The 23,291-nt window shown below is 52.8% G+C and overlaps 1 protein-coding gene across 9 annotated transcripts in view; it reads right to left on the bottom strand.

Moving 5' to 3' along the window:
* The window catches only part of SHANK3 (SH3 and multiple ankyrin repeat domains 3), a 443,257-nt gene that overhangs the window by 367,314 nt on the left and 52,652 nt on the right, over nt 1–23,291 (bottom strand). For 8 of the 9 annotated variants that reach the window (XR_014516107.1, XR_014516108.1, XM_083460914.1 and 5 more), the window contains exon 2: nt 3,515–4,014. Coding sequence is in view for 7 of the 9 variants with exons in the window: in XM_083460914.1 (XP_083317040.1) it covers nt 3,515–3,907 (393 nt within the window). In the remaining 2 variants the exon portion in view is untranslated. Of the gene's footprint in view, nt 1–3,514; nt 4,015–15,245; nt 15,371–23,291 lie in introns of those variants that run through there. The other variant, XM_083460915.1, reaches the window with a different exon arrangement.

Below are 23,291 nucleotides of genomic sequence, written 5' to 3'. Positions count from 1 at the left end.
GCCAATGGCAGAGCCAGCAGCACCTCCCTCAGTGACCAGCTCTGTCCTTCTGAGGACTGAGCGTCCTGCTCACACCTCCCAATTGCCCAAACCTCTCCCCCTTGGGCCAAACATCCCAGTTCTTCTCTGCTTATCACAGACAGTGCGCACACCACAGCTCGGTGGCAACGGCAGCCAATTGGCCAATTCCACACTGCTGTGCTCGGCACATTCCTTCATGCTTCCTTGCCCTGAAGAGAGATTCATACAGTGGTACCTCTGGTTGCGAACGGGATCCGTTCCAGAGGCCCGTTCGCAACATGAAAAGAGCGCAACCTGAAGCGCCGTATCTGCGCAGGTGCGTAGCGCGATTTGGTGCTTGTGCACATGCACGAAGCGTGATTTAGTGCTTCTGCGCATGTGCGAGTGCCAAACCCAGAAGTAACCCTTTCTGGTACTTCTGGTTCGCTGTGAGACATAACCTGAAAGAATGTAACACGAAGCAAACGTAACATGAGGTATGACTGTAATTTATTTGGAGAGTGCCCATGGCCTGAGGGGCTCCAGAGTTAGCACTGAACAGGTCTGTCTTGCCTTCATTGCTGACAATGTCTCCTTCCCCAGCTAGAATCATGGAATCGTAGAGTTGGAAGGGAACCCTGAGGGTCATCCAGTCCAACCCCCTGAAATGCAGGAATCTCAATAAATGAATCCATGACAGATGGCATTGCAACCTCTGCTTTAAAAACTGCGCTGTTCCAGCATCTCCTTCTTCCCTGCCCCAATCACCCTCTGAAAGGCAACACGAGGGCACTGTGGACTTTAGAGAGGGAGAGGGTCTAAAATGGCACTAATAAAAACTTCTGGCCTACCTGGGAAGGCTGTTGTGATGATGATGGTGATAATTTATTATTTATACCCCACCCATCTGGTTTCCCCTGCCACTTTGGGCGGCTTTCAATAGAATATTAAAAACACGATAAACACATCAAACATTAAAAACTTCCCTAAACAGGGCTGCCTTCAGATGACTTCTAAAAGTCAGATAGTTCTTTATTTCCTTGACATCTAATGGGAGGGCGCCACCACCAAGAAGGCCCTCTGCCTGGTTCCCTGCTAGAATATCATAAAATGGACACAAGAAAAGCAGGGTGCAAATGCTGTTTTTGCCAAAACCTCACCACCCCATGTTTGTTCCAGGAAGAAGGGATCATAATAACTTTTCCAAACTATGCTCAAGCTGAGACTTTGGAGAGCCTCCAAGTGGTAGAGAGTCCCCACGGCAGCTGAGCAGCAACAAAGAACCCCTCATAAGAATCCCTGCCTTCACCCAAATTCACAGCACCCAAATTCACAGCACCCAAAGGCAACGCCACCCCGAACAGATATCCTCCCTCTCTTATTTCCACCCTCAGGAGAACTCTGAGCCAGGAATAGGCATTCTGCTTCCTAGCAGAGGCAGCTAACCAGCTGGGGGGGCAGTTCTGAGTGGGGGTGGGGGGTGGGAAGGCATAGGCATGTGAAAGAAGACCAGGTAAGTGCAGGAAAAGCTTTGCTGAGCAGGAGGGGATTGGGGAGGGGAAGCTGGTGGCAGAGTGGAGCCCCCCCCCCCAGGCATTACAGGAAGAGCCCTTGGTTCTTTCACCCCACCTCCCCAAAAACCCTCTTCTCTGCTCTTGCATCAGGCTGTGCAGCAAAACCACAGCCCTACCTTCATTTCCAGGCTCCTTTCCTTTGCTGCCTCTACCAGGTGAGTTCTAGGAAGCCCACCTGATGGTTTGTACTGCTGCCGGTTTTCTCCCCAACCCTGTTGAGAGCAGCTCTGTAAGGAAGCCAAGCAAAGGGGGTGGAGGATGGGGGGCAGGCTCTCCTCTCTGGGTCAGCCAAAGGGAGCCTCAGGCAGCTCCTAAACCCCCCACCCCCCACAACCAAGATCAGCATACATTCCCCCCCCCCGCCCAACCCACCCCAAACATTCTCCTTCCCCATCACTGCCCGTCTCAGCCCTGGGGCTGCTCTGCAAGACCTCTGCATTCCCACCCAGATGGTGCAAAGAGAAATTCACCCCCACCATCACCCACCCATGAAGCAGAGGGGGCTCAGCCATGTGTGTCCCCCCCCCCACTCCACCCATCAGCACCTGGGGGGAGAGAAGGCTGTCAAGAACCAGGGACTGGGAGGTTCGGGTCCTTGTGTGGGGACCTGTGGAGCCCCCCACAAATCAGGGGTCTCAAGATCACAGGAGGCTGAGAGGAGGCACATGCAGAGACCCCTCTGCCTTCATATCACACCAACACCACCAACAGGGCAGCCCCACGGATCTTCAGTGGGTCCGAAATCTGCACAGGACAGGCAACTCGCCTCAAAGGGCACACACACATTCCCCACCCCATAGATCTGGCACAGTCCCCACAGAATAGATGTGGCCAGAGCCAGGGTGGGGTGTGGGGAGGATAGCCCAAAGCCCCACAGAAGAAGAGAAGGCGCTCCCTCTAAGCCCCCAACCATCCAACAGAAACACCCCACAGGATCAGCAGACAAGCTGCCAGACCCTTGGAAGCTTGGCCCCACAGAAAGCACACCCCTCATCAGCAGCATAGAAGGATGGACACCCCCCCCCAAAAAAGAGAGAAGAAGACGCGGCCCCGCTTCTCAGGGCCACAAATACACCCTCTTCAGTTTGCTAGGACAGGCAAACTGTCCCTTCTTTAAAATGCTCAGAAACAGTTGTAGAAGTCCAGCCACACAAAAAACATGAACACCCCCAGCTCTGGAGTGGGACAGCCACCCCCCCATTGCATATCTCCCCCCCCTTTCAAGAACTCCTCTCAGGGCAGCTGAGCACCCTCTGCCCAGCCATCAACATTCTCCCTCAGCTGGTTGGGGCAGAAGCGGGTGGCTGTTGGCCCCTTGGGAGAGCAAAAGCGCAGGGGCCCTTTCCTGCTCCGCCCTGAGCCTCATCCTGCTTGGACTGGGAGGGGGGCCTTCCAATATGGCCCCAGCCTCTATCTCTATCTCTCCGTGCCGCTCAGATGCAAGCCGGTCCTCCAGGAAACGCTCCGCTCTCTCTCCTGCTCCCCACCCCAGCCCCCACCCGCCCGCCCATTCCATCACTGGAACCAAAACCTGGGTGGGGGCACCCCCTCGCCCAGGCTGCGGAGCACCCCCTGCCTGGAGAAAGGGGCATCTCGGAGGCGGAGGATGCCGTCTGCCAGGAGAGCAGGGAAATCCCAGTGGGGCTGGTCACCTCCCCACCCCCCTCTCCATCCCACACCCCCCTCGTGAGACTGCAGTTGCCGTAAAAGTTTCGCCAGCCATTCCACAGGCAGCGGAAGGCGAGCAGGAGGCGGAGGCGGCTCTCGCTGCCCCATCCCGGGGAACTTGCGCATCTCTGGGGCCTCCGGCGGGTCTGCCCCCCACCCCACCGCCAGCCCCGGGTGTCCCTCCGGCGTGCGGGGACCAGGCCGGCGGCCGAGCCTGCAGCCTCCCTCCCCGGTCCGAGGCGCGCAAGGCGGGCAGAGCGAGAAGCACTCACCGTTTGCTGGAGGTCTGGGATCCCGATGCGCACGACAAGGGCATTGGGCGCCGGCTCGTCCATCCGCCCGGGCGGTGATGCCAGCTTGTCGGAGCAAGGGCCGGGGCCGGCGGTGGCGGGGGGCTTGATGGTATCATACAGGGTCTCCTCCTTGAGACTGCCTTCCGCCGCGCTGCTCTCCCCGGGATCGCCGTTGACAACGCAGAGCTGGTGGTGCTGGAGCGCAGGATGCTGCTGCTGCTGCTGCTGCTGCCGCCGCTGCTCCTCGTCGTCCTCGTCCTCCTCCTCCTCCTCCTCTTCCTGATGCTGCTGCTCTGCTTTCTCCTGCTGCTGCTGCTGCTGCTGCTGCTGCTCCGGAGTCTCATGTTTGCTGCTCGCTGGACTAAGAGGCATGCTCTGTGCGCCAGAGGAGTGTGCGGCGGCGGCGAGCGTGCGTGAGAGTGGGCGAGGGTGAGAGCACAGAGAGTAGGCAGGGAAACTAAGGAAAGCACATCACACTCCTGGGGCACAAGCACACAGGTGGGGTGGAGGCAGGAAGGGCGGCAGCAGCGGGGAGCCATGGGGCATCAGGAAGGGGGCAAGGGAAAGGCGGCACCGGGCAGGAGGGCAAGCAGGGTGGCCGAAGCACAGAGACCATGCACAGAGAAATGTGCACACAGGTAAGGGCCACAAGGGGAGAAGGGGGCCACAACGCCCCATGCCAGGGCAGGGCAAAAAAGAGAGGGGCAGGGGTAGTGTGGGGAATGATTGCACGGCGTGGGAGGGAAAGAGAGAGAAACGGGAGTGGGGTGGGGAAGAGAGAAAGAACAGATATACACACATTAAAACCCTGCCAGCAATTGTTCCCATCCCTGCCAAAGCTGCGATGTGGACTTTCTGGGAATTTCTGAACTGCATTGGGCAATTTGCGTCGCCGGGGAGATTTCCTGGTGCCCGAGGAAGCCGCCCAGTCGAGCATGTGCGTTTCACTAGCACGGTGTTTAGCAAAAAAAAGGAAGCTCACGACTTGGAGGCTGCCATGCCGCCCTAATGCTGCGCCGGCAATTGGCACCCCTTCGCTGCTACTGATGAACTTGGGAAATGGGAAATTGTCCGCAGAAAAGGAAGGCCCCGGGACAAAAGAATCCCTCCGTGTCAGAGAATCACCTGATTTAGGAAGCAAAGCTTATACACGCTCCCCAGCCCCTGAGGAAGCAGCGTGCAAGTGAAGAGGCGTTTCCTGGAATCCTTTGCAACATCACGAAGGATTCTGGGAGGGCAAGAGGCAAGTTCATTGAGAGCTGCGCCCCCAGCATGCTCTGCAACACTGCAAGGGGTCCTGGGGCACACACCTGTGGGGCCGCAAAACGGTGCAGCAAAAGAACAAAAGCTGCTTTTCAGAAGGCGGGGTACCCAAAGGCAGGAGACAATGCTCAGGACAAGAGTTCTGCTGAGCAAGTGCAGAGTGCACAGAGGAACTTGTCACCAGAGTCAGCCCCAACTCACCTAGAATTAGGGAGATGTGAAACCAGGAGTCATAAAGAATCCTGGTATGTCTGGATGATCCCAGAGAAGCGGACACGGAGCAATGGATCCAAACTACAAGAAAGAAGATTCCACTTAAACATTAGGAAGAACTTCCTGACAGTAAGAGCTGTTCGACAGTGGAATTTGCTGCCAAGGAGTGTGGTGGAGTCTCCTTCTTTGGAGGTCTTTAAGCAGAGGCTTGTCAGGAGTGCTCTGATGGTGTTTCCTGCTTGGCAGGGGGTTGGACTCGATGGCCCTTGTGGTCTCTTCCAACTCTAGGATTCTATGATTCCCTGTAGATACACTGCTCCCCCGGGCCCATGTATGAGTGAGTCCGTCCGTCCCCCATCTCCATTGCCTCTTTCCAGTCATGGCTCTTGAGGTTCAGCTCCCTCAGGCCAACTGCGCCAATGCACAGATCGAGTGAGGGCTCCACACAGCTCCACACACCTTTCCTTTGGGTATGCTCTCCTCCTCAACCCATGGCCCTTCCATCCACTCCCCCCCCCCAGGGGAACCGGCTCTTTACCACTGAATGGCAGCCTGCATTGGTCTTTGGTCTGGTTTGGCATTAAAGAGCAGGTTCCCAAGGGGAAAGCAACAGAGCAAAAGGAAAAGAAAAACAGATTGGATGTGGCATTTTAAGCACAGGCCTGTGCCTGGAAAGAGCAGGGCAAAAGTTAAGTGTGGATGAGCTTGCAAAACATGGCCTTCTGATTATAATTCCCACCCGGCAGCCTCCCAGCATGACCAGTTCTTGGCAATCAGGGGTTTCACAACGAACGTGGTGCAAGTATTGCAAGCAGATACTTACTGCCTTTAAATTCAAAAACAAGAGCTAAGTTCCATACTTTCTAAAACAACTCATCAAATCCAAATGTCTGAAGCAAATTCAGGCAGGGGTAATGCCTCAGCAGTCTAAAACGGTTTGATTCAGGCTCTGAAATACTGCCATTTTTTTAAAAAAATTAACTTTGCTAAACCTGAGTTGCTGGCTTGCTGAGATCTAAGGCTGCAACCCTACTGCTCACAGAACACATTTGCCCAGGTGAGAATAGACCTTTCCTCAGAGTAAGCACACTGGATCCGGCTGCACATCTAGCAGAAAGCCCTTATTTTCTTTGGCAATGTTTCCGACACCAGCATCCAAATTTACTGGTGTATTATATCACAAGGCTGCCTAATGACTGGGCACAAATATTAACATATCCACTCTATTGGGAGGAGCTGTTTATGAGCTGAAGTGTCTCTTCACGGATCTTATGATCTCCAGCCCTGCAAGAGCGCACCCAAAAGTGCAAAGTGTGAATGTGACAAATGAGTGTTTACCTCGCCTAGGTGCAGCTGTCAAAGAGCCCAGACTGGCCGAGGCCCCCTGTGGAGCCTCCTTCCAGAGGCAAAGCCAGGTTTGCCTCTGAGAAACATCTGAAAAGACGCAGAGTGCAGAGATGAGAGTGAAAAGGCCTAGATTTTCAATAGCTAGCAACTAAGGAGATTCTCCCCTTTTGTTTCTGCCGCTTTGCCTTCCTGCAGACGCTGCAATCCTGCTCGCATTCATTTCCGCGGCTCTCAGGCGCAGCGTGGAAGAGCTTCAACCACCAGCTGCAACAGCAAAAGACTTCGTGGCAGTACTGGGCCAAGCGAGCGGGTTGGGAGAGCAAGGAAGGCCAGAGAGAAAGTTGGGGCACAGAAGGGAAGAATGACTCACAAAGGAGAGCTCTGCCTTCTAAAGGCTCTTCGGCTCAGGAGGACATCAAGGAAGGCGGAAACAAGCGCAAGAGAGGTGGCAAAAATATCCCCAGAAGAAAGGCCCAAGAGCGAGAGCAAGAAGAGAGGGAGGGGGGTGCTGAGCCCAGATTGCCAGTAGGGCCAGCCCCCCTGGGCAGGCAGCACTGCTCTATGTAGGGCTGCCTCTGAAGTCTGTTCAGAAACTTCAGCTGGTGCAGAATTCAGCAGCCAGGTTGCTCAGCGGGGCAAGACAGTTTGAGCATATTGCACCGATCCTGGCCCAACTGCACTGGCTGCCAATTAGCCTCCGGCCCCAATTCAAAGTGCTCGTTTCATTTCATTCATTCATTTGAGGACTTTTAGCCCGCTCTTTACTAAAATCAATCCCAGAGTGGCTTACGACAGTAACTCTTAATACATACTCAACAAGAAAAACCATCCAAAAAACTAATCAAAACAATAAAACAATCACAAGCAAATCAACATCAGCCTCAGTAGACTCCTCCTTTGTTCCAGCTCATTTAACTACCGTAACTGCCTGAGTAAATGCATGTGTTTTGACCCATAAAGTCTTAAATGGCTCAGGACCACAATGCCTCAAGGACTGCCTCTCTCCAGAGGAACCAACCCAGACCCTGCCATCATCCTGATCAACCCATTATACCTGAAACAGGATATTTCATACCCTCATCCAAGAGACCTAAGTACCTCAAAAGAGCCACTGGATCAAGCCAATGGCCCAAAGTGTTGGTGTCGACCTTTTAAAGCCCTAAGCCAGGCATAGGCAAACTCAGTCCTCCAGATGTTTTGGGACTAGAACTCCCATCATCCCTAACTAACAGGACCAGTGGTCAGGCCAGGGATGATGGGAATTGAAACATCTGGAGGGCCAAATTTGCCTATGCCTGCCCTAAACAGCCTTGGCCCAGTATACTTCAAGGAGCATCTCCACCCCCATCGTTCTTCCTGGACATTGAGGTCCAGTGCCGAGGGCCTTCTGGCAGTTCCCTCCCTGCAAGAAGCAAATTTACAGGGAACCAGGCCGAGGGCCTTCTCGGTGGTGGCGCCCTCCCACCAGATGTCAAGGAAATAAACAACTATCTGACTTTTAGAAGACATCTGAAGGCAGTCCTGCTTAGAGAACTTTAAAATGACTGATGTTTTTATGTATTTTTAATCTCTTGTTGGAAGCCGCCCAGAGTGGCTGGGGAAACCCAGCCAGATGTGCGGGGTACAAGTAATAAATTATTATTATTGTCAGGTGCTGGTGGTAGTTGCTTGTGAGTAACCAGGCAGGACTCCGACCTGTCTTTTACAGGTTTTATTGGTGCAAACTATTTACAGTGCAGAACCCCAAAGTTCATGTCCGTCTAGTCACTTGCAGATTCTGGGAGTGGCCTCTTTGGGTTTCTCCCCCAACATAAGAACCTAGACACCCCAAATCTCTGCCTCCCCTCCTTACGTTTCACCCCTCTGCGCAGGCTGGGTGACGGAAACAGCATGTGTGCTTCCTGGCCAGCTGGGCTAGGTGAGGCACTTGGACTCTCAGTAGCATTTTCGAGCCCTCCCCTTGCCTGGCTACCTCCTTCCCCCTCTGCTCAACTGGAGGTGTGGCTTCCCCCACTGCTGGACTCAGCAGTGTCAGAGCCTCTCTGTATTCCCCTGCCCCCCTTCCCTGTTCCGATGGCAGTCCCCTGACAATTATCATCATCATCATCATCATCTCATCCAGCATCTTGTTCAACAGTGGCCAAGCAGATGCCTCTGTTGGGAAACCCACAAGCAAGACCCGAGAACAAGAGCTCTCTCCCTTCCCAGGGTTTCCAGCAACCACGCAGGCAGAGTATGGCCATCATGGCTAATCGTCATCCATAGTCCTCTCCTCCTCCATGAATTTGTCTAATCCTCTTTTAAAGCCATCCATGTTGGTGGCTTTCACTACCTTGTGGGAGGGAGTTCCACAGTTTAATAATGGCACTATGTGAAAACGGCATTTCTTTTATCCGTCTCAAATCTTCCAGCATTCAGCTTCACTAAAAAAGTGGCAGCTTTTGCTTCCCTAGCCTGCTGCCTGCTCTGCTTTGACCTGAGATGAAAGATAACTCAAGGAAAGTATAGAAGACATTCCAATATTTACTTTAGTTCCCTTCATCATCTTAAATAGATTCTTAAGCCCTATTCATTCAACTCTGTGGGGCCCAATCCCAGACTGTTGTGCTGAGCTACCTGGCAAAGGAGTTCATTAGAAAACTTTGCTAAGACTGAGCTGCAAGAGCACTTGCATCTCATAATGTGCAAAATCAAATTTGACCAGACTTAACTTTCGCCGCACGCTTTCCAGGCACAGGCCAGGTGCTTTCAAGCTCCATGCCCAACTGCTCTTTTCTTCTCCCTGGAGCTTTCCCTGCAAAAACCCACTCTTTAAAGCTTAAGCACAACAAACAGCTTTTTGGGTTTTCTGCGGATTGCTGTTTGCTCCAATTCCGCAGTAAAGAGCGGGTGTTAGAGGGGAAACAGCACTCAGACACAGAGCCTGAAAGCGCGGATCGTGCCTGGAAAGTGCAAAGGAAAGGTAAACATGGCTAAGCTCTGAGACGTTTGATCCAAGGTCTCTCGCAGCCCGGGTTCAGCCATTGCTATCTGAAATCGACTTATTAATCAGCTGAGATCTTGCGAAGCTTGCCCAGAGCTAAGCTGATCGGCAAAGCGTTCTGCTCCAATCTCAGCTGAGCTCTGGCTGCAGCAGCAGCGGAGCCATAAATGGCAGCAACTCCCTTGAGCTGGCAGCAGGAGAGGGTTCAATGTCTGTGGTCTACCTCCAATGTCAGAGGCAGCAATGCTTCTGAATCCCAATCGCTGAAAATTGCAGGAGGAGAGAGGACTGCTTGCTGGTTTCCCAATGGGGCATTTGGTTGGCCACTGGGAGAAGAGGACGCTGGACGATATGGGCTCCCTTTGACCTGATCTAGAAGGCTCATCTGGGGACACGGGTGGCGCTGTGGGTTAAACCACAGAGCCTAGGGCTTGCTGATCAAAAGGTTGGTGGTCCGAATCCCCGCAAGGGGGTGAGCTCCCGTTGCTCGGTCCCTGCTCCTGCCAACCCAGCAGTTCAAAAGCACGTCAAAGTGCAAGTAGATGAATAGGTACCGCACCGGCGGGAAGGTAAACGGCGTTTCCGTGTGCTGCTCTGGTTCGCCAGAAGCGGCTTAGTCATGCTGGCCACATGACCCGGAAGCTGTACGCCGGCTCCCTCGGCCAATAAAGCAAGATGAGCGCCACAACCCCAGAGTCGGCCACGACTGAACCTAATGGTCAGGGTGTTGGGATACTGCCAGGACTAATGGTCAGGGTGTTGGGATACTGCCAGGGAGACAAAGTCCATCATGGCCCCCAAGCCGGCTGCCGGACGATCCATCAATCTCCCGTAGATACAGTATCAGCAATTAGCGACACGAGTTTCCAGAAATAGCTTGCCACATTCCAGACCTCATGCACACTCTATCAGCAGATAATGCACAGCAAAAGTCGCACTCAGGAGAGCATTATTTACAAGTTTTATTCAGCGTTGATCAGAACAAAGAAAAACATGACTGCCTGCTTCAGTGTCTCCAGACACAGAGAGAGAAACGAAAGCAATAGAAAACATAAACATCCTGTGAACCGGAAATGCGCAGACTCTGTGACTCACAAAGCCTGCTCCCTTTTAAGGTGGAACGGAAATATCCTAACACAGGGGTCCCTTTACCTTTACCTTAGAAGGCTCATCTATGTTCAGCCTCCCTCTGGGCCACCTGGTTAGCCACACTGAGTATACAAAGCTGGACCAGATGAGCCTCCTTTGGCGTGATCCAGCTCATGGCTCTTCTTAGATTCCTATGCAATTCTGGGCTGCATCAATAGGAGTATAGCATCTAGATCAAGGGAAGTAATAGTGCCACTGTATTCTGCTCTGGTCAGACCTCACCTGGAGTACTGTGTCCAGTTCTGGGCACCACAGTTCAAGAAGGACACTGACAAACTGGAACGTGTCCAGAGGAGGGCAACCAAAATGGTCCAAGGCCTGGAAACGATGCCTTATGAGGAACGGCTAAGGGAGCTGGGCATGTTTAGCCTGGAGAAGAGGAGGTTAAGGGGTGATATGATAGCCATGTTCAAATATATAAAAGGATGTCACATAGAGGAGGGAGAAAGGTTGTTTTCTGCTGCTCCAGAGAAGCGGACACAGAGCAATGGATCCAAACTACAAGAAAGAAGATTCCACCTGAACATTAGGAAGAACTTCCTGACAGTATGAGCTGTTTGACAGTGGAATTTGCTGCCAAGGAGTGTGGTGGCGTCTCCTGCTTTGGAGGTCTTTAAGCAGAGGCTTGACAACCATATGTCAGGAGTGCTCTGATGGTGTTTCCTGCTTGGCAGGGGGTTGGACTCGATGGCCCTTGTGGTCTCTTCCAACTCTAGGATTCTATGATTCTATGCCTACAAACAAACAAAAAAGATGTTTGGAGGAACCCAGCAGCTTCGAGGATGGAGGCTTGAGCAAGACTCTGCAGCTGGAGCGTTCCGTGTGTGACCTTTGGAGCGGGAGCACGTCAGCCAGTTCATGGTGCCCCATTCAGGGGACCTGACAGTGCAGGAATGTCCCATGTTCCTCACAATCCTGGGTTTGCCCCAGCGGGGACTCCAGAAGCTGCCTTGTGGGCGCATTCCAAATGCGCAACCCCCAGCTGCATGCAACATTTCCATATCACAGTCCCAAGCCTGGGCGATGCACAATTTGCATGATCAGCATGCTCTCTGTGCATATCAGATGTGCTACATTAGCGTCCCTCTTTCGACGGGGAGCCTGCGGCCAGAGAGCCCTGCTTCCCCTTCATCTGCTAGGATACCACTTTTGCAAGCACCGGACAGGGACAAGGAAGGCTCCTGGTGTGCCAAATGCCAATGGGAGATAGCACAAGAAGGAGGAGGCTCGAGAAAGAGGGGGGGGGGGAGAACAGTAGACCACTGGGCTGAGGAAGATCCCAGAGAGCAGCTGCCAGTCGGAGCAGGCAGCACTGGAGAGCCTTTTTGAGCCAAAGGGCTGCATTTCATTCTGGGCAAAGTTGCTATTGCCACATGCCACTGGTGCAAAAGTGGGTTAGTGTCAGGGACCAGGCTGAGGAGTACAGCTCTGATGAGGAATGGTGAGAACCTCCCCTCTCTCTGCTCCTGACCAGGATCCTGAAGCTGCCCAGGAGCAGTGGAGCAGTATAGATTTAGAACAGTGATTTGCAGAGGGGCATAGTTCAGAAGACAAAAGTTGGGAAGAACTGGGGGGTGAACAGCAAAGGGAAGAAGAACTGGAAGAGAGACTCTCTCTCTCACTGGAAAGTATTCTGCCTATCAGTCCAAGGTCACGTAGAGCAGATAAGGTGGCTACACAAAAATCACGGTGATTGCAAGATCAGGTTGCAAGACCCTTTCGTCTAGCGGGTTTTCCGTCTTGCGAGGCATTGTGGTACATGATCTCAGGCAGGATCTGGCATACAGCAATGTTGCTCCTGCAACCTGGGGTGGGGTCCGACAGCCTTTTATCTTAGTTGGGGTAACGGCCGGTCCTGATCCCTCGGCGACTCACCTCCCTGTCTACTCCTCCTGCAAGTACTCAGGTCTCTCCTTCTCTCAGACCTGAGTCTCTGCAGCTCAGGAGACGTCGGTGGGTTACTAAACCCAGAGGCCGCCTCAGCCTCCCCTGACCCAACCGGTAGTAGAGCAGTTGTAAGTGATGGCCCAGCTGGAGGCAACAAGGTCATCCCCGCATCTGGAGCCAGGGCAGCCTCAGGCCCCTGACTCGGCCCAGCTGGTGTTTGCTGCAGGGGAACCTGTGCAGACTGGGGCTCTTCAGAATCAGGCCCCAGACTTGGTTCAGATGATGCCTGAGGCAGGATCCGGTGCGGACTGAGACTCCTCTGGTTCCAAGTCTGAGCCCGAGTCCCAGGCCACCACAAAGACTCTTTAAATGGTAAGGGACTCTTTTTGCTTTGTCCTGCTTATCTACAGCCTGGCAGGCAGGGCGGAGATGGATCCCCGGAGCCTGACAGTTAGGCACTCAATGTAAAATTCACCTATCTGCAGTTGGCTAGTTTTCTGCATCTTCTCATCCACTCCTCTCTATCCTCTATCCATGGACGGAAAAACACATCTCAGGCAGGTTAAAAACACTCCAGGAAGAGAGTTGCAAGGTTCTAAGGGCCACTTTTCCCACCTGCCAGATTATTAATTAAAATATTGCCAAGCCCTCACTTGCTTTCCTTTCACTGCCATGAACTCCCATCTCAATGGCCCTTCAGCAAGCAGAGAAAATCATAGAATCATAAAACGATGGAGTCGGAAGGGGTCTCCAAGGGTCATCCAGTCCAACCCCTGCAATGCAGGATGGCACCAGAGTTTGCTCCGAGACCAGGATTAAATATGGACAAGTCTTTGGTGGGTGGATTCCACAACTTGCCATTGAGGCATCAGTGGTGGGTTCTTGGCAGACCAGCCCCACATCCTCACATTGGTTTCCCAGTGATGCTTACTCCATATTGCCCCATTGTTGCCATCTGGAGAGCACTCTTGTGTGATAGCACAACCAAAGTGAGACCGAAAACAAAACCAGAACGCAGGGAACGCGCTAATCGGAAGCGAAGCAGTAGGTCCACCCAGGCACAAATAGCATAGGAAGTTGGGTCGTGGCGTATAACCACACGAGCTCAAGTCAATAAAAAGGCATGCGGTTTTAGTGATATCTTGCAAATGTGTTCCACGTCTCTTGGGCGAGGACTTTATCATGCTGCTTAGCACAAGTGCAGAGTGCCTTGTCTCTCACCGCTGAGACTGCCTCTTGGGCCATGAGTCCAGGAAAACCTGCATTTTATTGCTGAATCAGAGCAAATGGCAATCCATAGAAAACCCGATTGCCGTTTGCTCCAATTCAGCAATAAAATATGAGGGTTTAATAGTGGGTTTTCACAGGGAAGGCTCATGGGGGTGGAGCGCTTGGACACAGAGCTTTAAAGAGCAGCTCTGTACCTGGAAAGAGCAAGGCCAAAGGAAAATATGGATGAGCCCTGACTTGGCCCAATCTTCCTCAAGGCGCTTCCAGGAGGAGCTTCCTCCCGGTTCAGGTATGCTCTAAAAGGTAAAGGTAAAGGGACCCCTGACCATTAGGTCCAGTCGTGGCCGACTTTGGGGTTGCAGCGCTCATCTTGCTTTATTGGCCGAGGGAGCCGGTGTACAGCTTCCGGGTCATGTGGCCAGCATGACTAAGCCACTTCTGGCAAACCAGAGCAGCGCATGGAAACACCGTTTACCTTCCCGCCGGTGCGGTACCTATTTATCTACTTGCACTTTGACGTGCTTTCGAACTGCTAGGTTGGCAGGAGCAGGGACCGAGCAACGGGAGCTCACCCCGTTGCGGGGATTCAAACCGCCGACCTTCTGATCGGCAAGCCCCAGGGCTCTGTGGTTTAACCCACAGCGCCACGCACATCCCTCAGGTATGCTCTGCTTTCCTTCAAATCCCTCTTCAAAACCCACTGACTCCTCTAAACCCACTAACACAGGTTGGGGTCCACCAAGGGGCAGATTCCATAGACCTGCAAACTGACAAAACAACAACAACAACCACCACATGTTGATTGCTAAGAAAAAAATCCAAAATCCATCACCCTTACGCAATACCTTTAATGGGGGACAGAATAGGTTTGGTTTTGCTTTTATTATGCAATTGGGGGGGGGGGTTATGCTGTATTTTTATGTTGTGAACCATCCTGAAATCTACAGATGAAAGACGGCATACAGATTCAGTAAATAAATAAAACTAAAGTAAACAATAGCTCCGCCAAGCCAAATGCACAGCGCTGTGAGCAAGCTTTCAGGGTTAAAGCAGCAAAGTGTGTCTTCTGTACATTTCTTAGGATGAAGCACAGCAAGATGAAGAAGACACGACTAGGTTCTACTAGACGTTAGTAGGCTCCAAATTGTACCTAGGACTCCTGGGGCAAAGAAACGCCTTGTGGGTGCTGCCCCATTTTTTGGAAATCTAAAATGCAGCAATTATACAGATCTGCCTCGAGCTGTAAAAAATTAAAGCAGAGATTCCTTGTTAGGCAGAGAACCTTAAAGAGGAGCAGGGCAGGGTTTGCAAGAGCAAGCCACAGGCTAATTGTAGGTGGTACACTAAGTTGCTGCTGCTCTTGTTTTTACAAAAGTCAAATTTGGTAGCATTGCCTAGCGGTTGTAGAAAACGCAGCACTTGCCCGCATTCAAAGTCATTTGCCTGGGCCTCTAACTACACAGACAAGCAGGCACAGAGAAATTCAATGAAGCTGCTCAATAAAAGAAGAATTTTCTTTCGTCGGGGCTGCTCATGCGCTGGATTCTGAACTTCCTGACCCGTTACACTCCCCTCCTCGACTCCTCAAGATGTCCCTCCACAGCTTTCCAAAGAAAACATGCACAAACAATGACCAACCTCCACGCCAGAGCTGCCGCAAGTCCCTCCCGGCTTGCTTGAGAAGAGTTACTGATTGACTTTAGGGGAGGGAAAACTGCCTCTGATTTCAGCCATCCCGGAAGACAGGCATGCCTGGGAGGTGGGCACCCTGAAAGTGGGCAGACCCTACAGTGAGAGAGACGGGCAGCTTAGAAACACCAGCCTTGAAGCTCTCAGCAGGCTGGCCGGAATGCAGAGCTCTCAATGAATAACTTCCCTTGCCCTTCCTGGGAGGTGCCAACCCTAGTGGGCTGGGCAGGGGCACCTCTGCCACCACAGCCCCTGAAGGGGACGGGCCAGAAGGCCTCCCAGTGATCACCGCTCATTGGCCAGAAAGGCCCACTCACTTTGCCACTTGGTTGGCACAGGCCAAGCTGCTACCTGCCTGACCTTGTCCTCAAGCGCCCGTTGCCAGCAACACTGCACTGCTCTTGCCAAAAACCCAGCGAGGGGCCGCCAGTGCTCAAAGGTCTGCTGGACTGCAGTGCGCCCGTTTCCTGGCACAGGTATTGGGACAAAAAGGAGACACGCTACTCTTTGAAAGTGTGCATGCCCCCTTGGGCAGAAACGCTTGTCCAAACATGCAGGCTGATCGGATGACCTCTCTGGGAGAGACAGAGAGAAGCCCACATGTGGTCTCTTCTTGGCTTCAAAGAGCTTTGCAGTGAAGGCTCTGAGGAAGGAGAGTCCTACTGGCCAGTTTCCAAAAGAGGAGATATGAATAAGATAAGATAAAACTTTATTCGCATTAGCCAATGGCCATAGCAACAGTAAAACATTACAGTATACACAGAAAAGGAAATTTGATATAAGAGCACAATTTAAAGACATCTACTACAGAGCCTAGGGCTTGCCGATCAGAAGGTCGGCGGTTCGAATCCCCGTGACGGGGTGAGCTCCCGTTGCTCAGTCCCTGCTCCTGCCAACCTAGCAGTTCGAAGCACGTCAAAGTGCAAGTAGATAAATAGGTACCACTCTGGCGGGAAGGTAAACAGCGTTTCCTTTCAATGGGCCACCTCTGGCCTGACCCAGCCAGCTTTTCTTACATCCTTAGGATTTCCCCTCCAGGAAGAGTGGCTGGCCTGTTGTTGTTGGCAACCATCGCCCCAAGTGCAAGATGCTGTCCAGAACCGAACACAAAGCAGAGTGGAACGCCACGCAACTTCCCTGCAAACTTTGAGCAAGTCAAGATGAACGCTCAACAAACACGTTGTCCGGAAGCCAAACACATCCCAATTGCATTGGCATTATGTCCAACAGGTTCCAGTGAACCTGACTTAAGTGGGCTTCAGTTCGCCGCTTTAAATCTCTGCCCAGGAGGCTTGGTGCCCTTTTAGGCGGTTTTCACACTCACCACTAAAAAGCACCTCCGAGCCGTCCTGCCTCGCTGAACACTGCAAACGTGGGAGGACTGAAAGCAGAAAGAGACCCCCTCGGAAATGGAATCAAATGCCTTCCCCCTCCTGGCCAGCAGAGGTTTGGCAACCGCGTCACCAAATTCAGATAGGCAGAAAGTGTTTTGAGTGTCATGTGTGAAAACACCCTTAGATGAAGAGGCAAGGGAGGGGGGAGGGGGCTGACAAGGGAGGGGGTAGAGAGACAGGTGGCAACAAAGGTCTGCCGAGTAAGGTGAGGAAAGAGCTCTTAGGTGAAGCATTGCTCTGTAGCGCAAAGGAGCTGGGGCGAAATGGCTGGAGGAGGAGAAGGAGAGGTGTGTGTGTGTGTGTGTTGAAGGGAAGGGCAGCAGGGAAATGTCCCTCCATTCCAGGAGAAGGGTTTGGCAAGGGAGCATGTGCAGAAATTGGAGCAGGGTCCTAAGCAGGAGGAACAGGAGACCCCTTTCCTCCACTGGGGGACGCCCCACAAGCATGCCCCATTTGGGCTCAGCCTCACTTTTGGGGCTCCTTTGGCTGCTGTGAGGGCTGGAGGAAGGACTTTGCAGAACTGTTCCATGACAGCTTGTGACGTGTGGGCAAGTGAGGTCTGAAACAGTGGCGCCAGTCATTGCAGGAAGCTCGAATGGCTTAATATGCGCATTCCTCCAAGTTTGCTGCTGCTGCTGCAACCCCCTAAAGCAGGAGATTCTCCGCATGGTCCCTCCCCACCCATGCGCACTATGAGAGGGGCTGGAGGCTCCATGCGCTGCAAGGACAGGGGGGCTTGTGGCTGGCAGGAGCATTGATCACGCCCGGTTACAGAGCACACGACGGAGCTTGATGGGTAATTCCACAGCCAATTGATTTTCATTCCCTCTTCCTGCCAAGGTTAGTGGGTCACCAGGGATGCGCAACTGATTAAAAGCCAAAGGCCTGCCAATTGCGGCTCGTCAGCGGGCGGATAACAGCGCTTGCTTGATGGAGACGGTGGCAGCGCAGCGTCAGCTGCAAGCCGAGCCACCCAAACCCAGAGTCACACTTGCCAGATCCGATCCCCGGGCAATCGGCGTACCCAGAAGATTCCCCATCAGGCAAGGCCCTGTAGAGCTGTCAAAGCATGGAGTGTTAAGGAGATACTGAGTCACCATCAGGTGCTTCTTCTCAGCCACCTTCTAATTGGTCCATTGGTCCATATAATATTGCCATTCCAGACACCCAGCTTGGAGTGAGTTCTTTGCAGCTCAGCTGCAGCCACTGCTTTGCCCTTGTCTCTGGCCTGAGGGTCCCTGGACCTGCAACCAGATACACCTGTGTGTGAGGAAGAGCCAAGCAGGACCTTGGGAGGCTGGTTGCCATCCTGGTCTGGTCCCTAAGTGAGGTCTGGGGTTCTGAAGGCAGTCCTGTTTAGGGAAGCTTTTAATGCTTAATAGGTTATTGTATTTTAGTGTTTTGTTGGAAGCCGCCCAGAGTGGCTGGGGAAACCCAGCCAGATGGGCGGGGTATAAATAAATTATTATTATTATTATTATTATTATTATTATTATTATTATTATGCATAGCCTGGTACTTCTCACACCAATGTTTCCCTTCCATCACCTCCAAAGGCAAATGATTCGGGCTACTGGCATGATCAATATAATAAAGGTAAAGGGACCCCTGACCATTAGGTCCAGTCGTGGCCGACTCTGGGGTGGCGGCACTCATCTCGCTTTACTGGCTGAGGGAGCCAGTGTGCAGCTTCCGGGTCATGTGGCCAGCAGGACTAAGCCACTTCTGGCAAACCAGAGCAGTGCATGGAAACGGCGTTTACCTTCCCGCCGGAGCGGTACCTATTTATCTACTTGCACTTGACGCACTTTCGAATTGCTAGGGTGGCAGGAGCAGGGACCGAGCAATGGGAGCTCACCCCGTCGCGGGGATTCAAGTCACCGACCTTCTGATCAGCAAGCCCTAGGCTCTGTGGTTTAACCCACAGCGCCACCCGCGTCCCTATTAGGTCTCTTGAAAACCTCGAATGGGGTGGAGAACCTCAGGCCCTGAGGTCAAGTGTGGCCAGCCTCTCCCCAGGACACAATCCTCCTGCCACCCTAGCACCAGCCCTGCTCTGCACCCTCCAGGAATGACTTTGCCTGGCTGGAACATGCCCTTGGAACTCTGATGCCTCTCCATTGCTGGGATGAAGCACAGAGGGAGTAGGTTCGAGGGTGTAGGAACCAGAGAACAGCTGGAAGGTGGAAATTGTACATTTGCTGCTCCGACTGCTTTTGCCTCTGGCCCCACCCACCACTGCCATGTGGCCCCTGGAAGGTTAACAAGGAGGGTATGTGGCCCTCAAGCTCAAAAGGGCTTCTCTACCACTGCAGCCACAGAAGAGGGGTTGGTGGGGAACATGGGCATATGCTGTGGTGGTGAATCCCTGGGCTTCCCAACTCCTGCCTCCTGACCCAGAGCAGCTCTTTGGCAAGGCATGCCTCGCTGGGGCTTGTGGTTAGGCAACAGCTGCTGCCTCATCTTCCCGACAGCAAACAATGATGCGCCACTGATAGCCGAGAGACCTCTCTCCTCTGCTGACTGAGCAACACAGTTCTGGCCCCCAGACAGAGCCCTCAGCCATCTTCCCAGAGCTCTCTCTTTCTCTCCCCAAAGGCCGCACCTGCCCGCTGGCAGATCACCAAGAGACATCGGCTGCTTTTGCAAAATGCGCTGATGAAGAATCTAGCAACTACCTGGAATAATCTAGCATGGGAGGCAGCAGATGTTGTTGTTTAGTCATTTAGTCATGTCCGACTCTTCGTGACCCCATGGACCAGAGCACGCCAGGCACTCCTGTCTTCCACCACCTCCCACAGTTTGGTCAAACTCACGCTGGTAGCTTCAAGAACACTGTCCAACCATCTCATCCTCTGTCGTCCCCTTCTCCTTGTGCCCTCCATCTTTCCCAACATCAGGGTCTTTTCCAGGGAGTCTTCTCTTCTCATGAGGTGGCCAAAGTATTGGAGCCTCAGCTTCAGGATCTGTCCTTCCAGTGAGCACTCAAGGCTGATTTCCTTCAGAATGGAGAGGTTTGATCTTCTTGCAGTCCCTGGGACTCTCAAGAGTCTCCTCTAGCACCATAATTCAAAAATTATGGTGGCAGATAAACCACTCTTTTGGCCCGTGGCTTCGGTGAGAACCCAGGTCAGGATGACCACATGTGGGACCCCGACAGCTGTGGCCTCTGCAGTCACGGCTGGATCAGCCCTGACACTTCAACGCTTTGTTACTTGTTTATTAAATATATACAGTATATTCAGCTGCAACAAGGGCAGCAAGGTCCTCGAACCCTTGTATAATGGACAGGTGGTATATATCCATCTTGGCAATCATAAGGTCTCACAACATCCGCTTTTGTTGCCCTGCTGTTAATCCCCATGGCATAGGGGTATAATTTAAAAACTTGTGCACATCTCCAGATATCAAGGATTCTGCCAGCACAGAACATCTACAGATAACAGCCTCCAGCCTTGAAAGTTAGTAAGGAAGCTTCACAACCCAGACCCTCAGGCTCAGGCATGGAACCAACATGTAGGGTCCCTACCATCTCAGCCAGGTGGCTCTCCTGTCACACAACAGAATCAACAGCATCAAGTTGCAGGACAAGAAGAAGAAGAAGAAGAAGAAGAAGAAGAAGAAGAAGAAGAGTAGTAGTAGTAGTTTGGATTTGATATCCCGCCTTTCACTCCCTTTTAAGACTGAGGTGGCCTCTGGGTCTAGTAACCCACCAACATCTCCCGAGCTGCAGAGACTCAGGTCTGAGAGAAGAGACCTGAGTACTCGCAGGAGGAGTGCTCGCCTTCGGGTGAAACAGCGGGGTGAGTCGCCGGCGGATCAGGACCGGCCGTTACCCCAACAAAGATAAAAGAAGAAGAGTTTGGATTTGATAACCCGCTTTATCACTCCCCTTCAGGAGTCTCAAAGCGGCTAACATTCTCCTTTCCCTTCCTCCCCCACAACAAACACTCTGCGAGGTGAGTGGGGCTGAGAGACTTCAAAGAAGTGTGACTGGCCCAAGGTCACCCAGCAGCTGCAGGTGGAGGAGCGGGGAAGCGAACCCGGTTCCCCAGATTACGAGTCCAACGGTCTTAACCACTACACCACACTGGCTCTCAGAAGCATCGAGTAGAAAGGGTGCTGCGATGCGAAAGTCCTGGAGATTCCTGCCCGCTGCCCCAGGGACAGGAGCCATGGCAAGAGAGAGAACTGGGAACCAACGGCCAAAATGAAGAACACCTGCTTTGGAGATGCATCAGGAAATCAAAGGAAAGAGGATTGTGTGGAGCGGGGTGGTAAGAACAGCAGGAAGCATTGAAAGAGAGGCTCCACAGAGACCCAGGAAGGAAGGGCTGCTAGTTATGATATCAATGGCTACTGCGCATGATGGCTATGCCCTCACTCCATAGCTGGAGACAACGTTTCTGAACACGCAGTTGCTGGAAATCACAGGATGTGTTGTTCTTGTGCTCAAATCCTACTTGCAGGCAACTGTTCAGCTACTGTGAAAGCAAGAGGCTGGATTAGATGGACCATTGGCCTGATCCAGCAATGTATTTTTATGTTTGGAAGGAAGGAAGTGTGGGAAATTGCAGCCAAATGTAACTAGGGTCTCAGCCTGCGTACCAGATGGAGCTGGTAGACAGCTGCCCTGGACACAGAATTGACCTGGGCCTCCATGGACAGCTGGGAGTCCACAATGACCCCCAGGCTGTGCTCCTGGTCCTTCAGGGGCACAGTTACCCCATTCAGGACCAAGGAGTCCTCCTCATCTGCCTGCCCCCTGTCCCCCCAAAACAGTACTCCTGCCTTGTCTGGATTCAAGCTCAGGCCATGAGCCATCATCCATCCTCCAACTGTCTCCAGGCACTCACACAGGACCTTCACCACCATCACTGGTTCCAGTTTAAAGGAGAGTTAGAGCTGGAGATCACTGGCATGCTGTGCCCAAACCCCCTGATGATCTCTCCCAGCGGCTTCATATAGATTATCAAAAAACATGGGGGAGAGGACGGAACCCTGAGGTACCCCACAAGTGAGGGCCCATGGGTCTGAACACTCATCCCCCACCACCACTTTCTGAACAGTGCCTTCAGCTCCCAGCCCCTCAAGACGGTCTAGAAAGATACCATGATCAATGGTATCAAAAGCTGCAGAGAGTTGCAGCATGACATAATAAGGAAGGGAACATACATTCTGGGTTCAGTGCATGTTACGTACTGAGTTGAATAGGATCCAAAATGCAGCAGTCTGATTGGTCCCAGAACAATAGGATCCAGAATGCAGCAGTCTGATTGGTCCACAGGAGCCACCCAGTCCAACTCCAGGTAGAAGTAAATCCACAACCTGATTGGCCTACAGGAGAATCCCGGAATTAACCAATCACGTGGGGCCCATTGTGTAAATAATGTATATAAAGCAGACATTCTGGGGGAACTTCCATTCCTCCTCACTACTATGAGCTGAATAAAGAGCATGAAATCCACACCCGACTCAGAGTATATTTCAGTGCAACAGCATCATCAGAAAGATGAAGGAAGCAGCCTTGAGAGCTTCTATCGAAAGCGGGCTCAGAGATGCCCCAGGACTTGGACTACCTATTGAGCTCCACCTTGCTTCTCTTCGAGATTTGCCTTGAGCAGCATCCCGGTGCTCTTTGAGGCATTGGGGGGGGGGGACTAAGAAGGGTTCAGAAGTCCGCATGGCAGGAGAGGAGAGGCTGGATTGCCCTGGCAAGCTCAGACTGGCTGCGCTACAGAATCCCCTTGGCTGGAGGTGTGACGGGGAGAGGAATGGCAAGTCCAGCCTGCTGCTCTGCAGACGTGTACATTTGCACATTGTTTCTCTTGCACACGCACACGCACACGCACACACACACACACACACACACACACTTTTATCCTCAGGCCTTAAACGAGGCAGTTCAGTCAAGGACACAGATCCAGGAGGGAGACAGAGGAAGCGGACTGAAAAAGCAGTGTGTGAATGAGTGAGTAAGAGAAAGAGAAAGGGAGTGAATAGCGAGGAGAAAGGCATGGCGGGGGAGGAGTGGGGGTGAGCAAAAGGGAATAAAAGCGTGGCAGGCGTCTTGGCAGCATCTCGCCCACCTGATCTGCAGGGAGAAGGGGACCCAGAGTTCCTTCTGTACCAAGGAGAACGCTGGCTCCTTGATCCAGGTACGGAGGAGCTTGGGCCCATGGCCCCCCTTCACCACCCCCCTTCGCCGGGACTCCAGATGCATTCGCACATGACCCTGTCAAACATGCAGGTCCACCCGCCTTCTGTATACAGAAGACACGTGGATTTTTGTCATGAGGGCATCAACACGCAGCATTTGCACCGACTAGCATCATCTGCAGCTCTCATCTCCAGGTTTCACTTGTGGTCCTTAGGTGCCCTGCCTCTCAGTGGCGTAGCGTGGGTTGTCAGCACCCGGGGCAAGGCAAGTAATTTGCGCCCCCTAACCCGTGGATTTGCGAACCCTAACCCCCAGATGTTGCGCCCGGTGCGGCCGGCCCCCCCCCTGCACCCCCCACGCTACGCCGCTGCTGCCTCTGGGGGGTTTAATGCATTACTCTTCACCCAACCTGGGCTTGCAGTTGGTCACAGGCTCAACTGG

This window comes from Podarcis liolepis (genome assembly GCF_965112155.1).
Source record: "Podarcis liolepis genome assembly, chromosome: 10".
Taxonomy (NCBI): Eukaryota; Metazoa; Chordata; class Lepidosauria; order Squamata; family Lacertidae; genus Podarcis; species Podarcis liolepis.
Note: the sequence above shows the minus strand (reverse complement) of the source record. Positions and strands in the feature narration are given on the sequence as shown.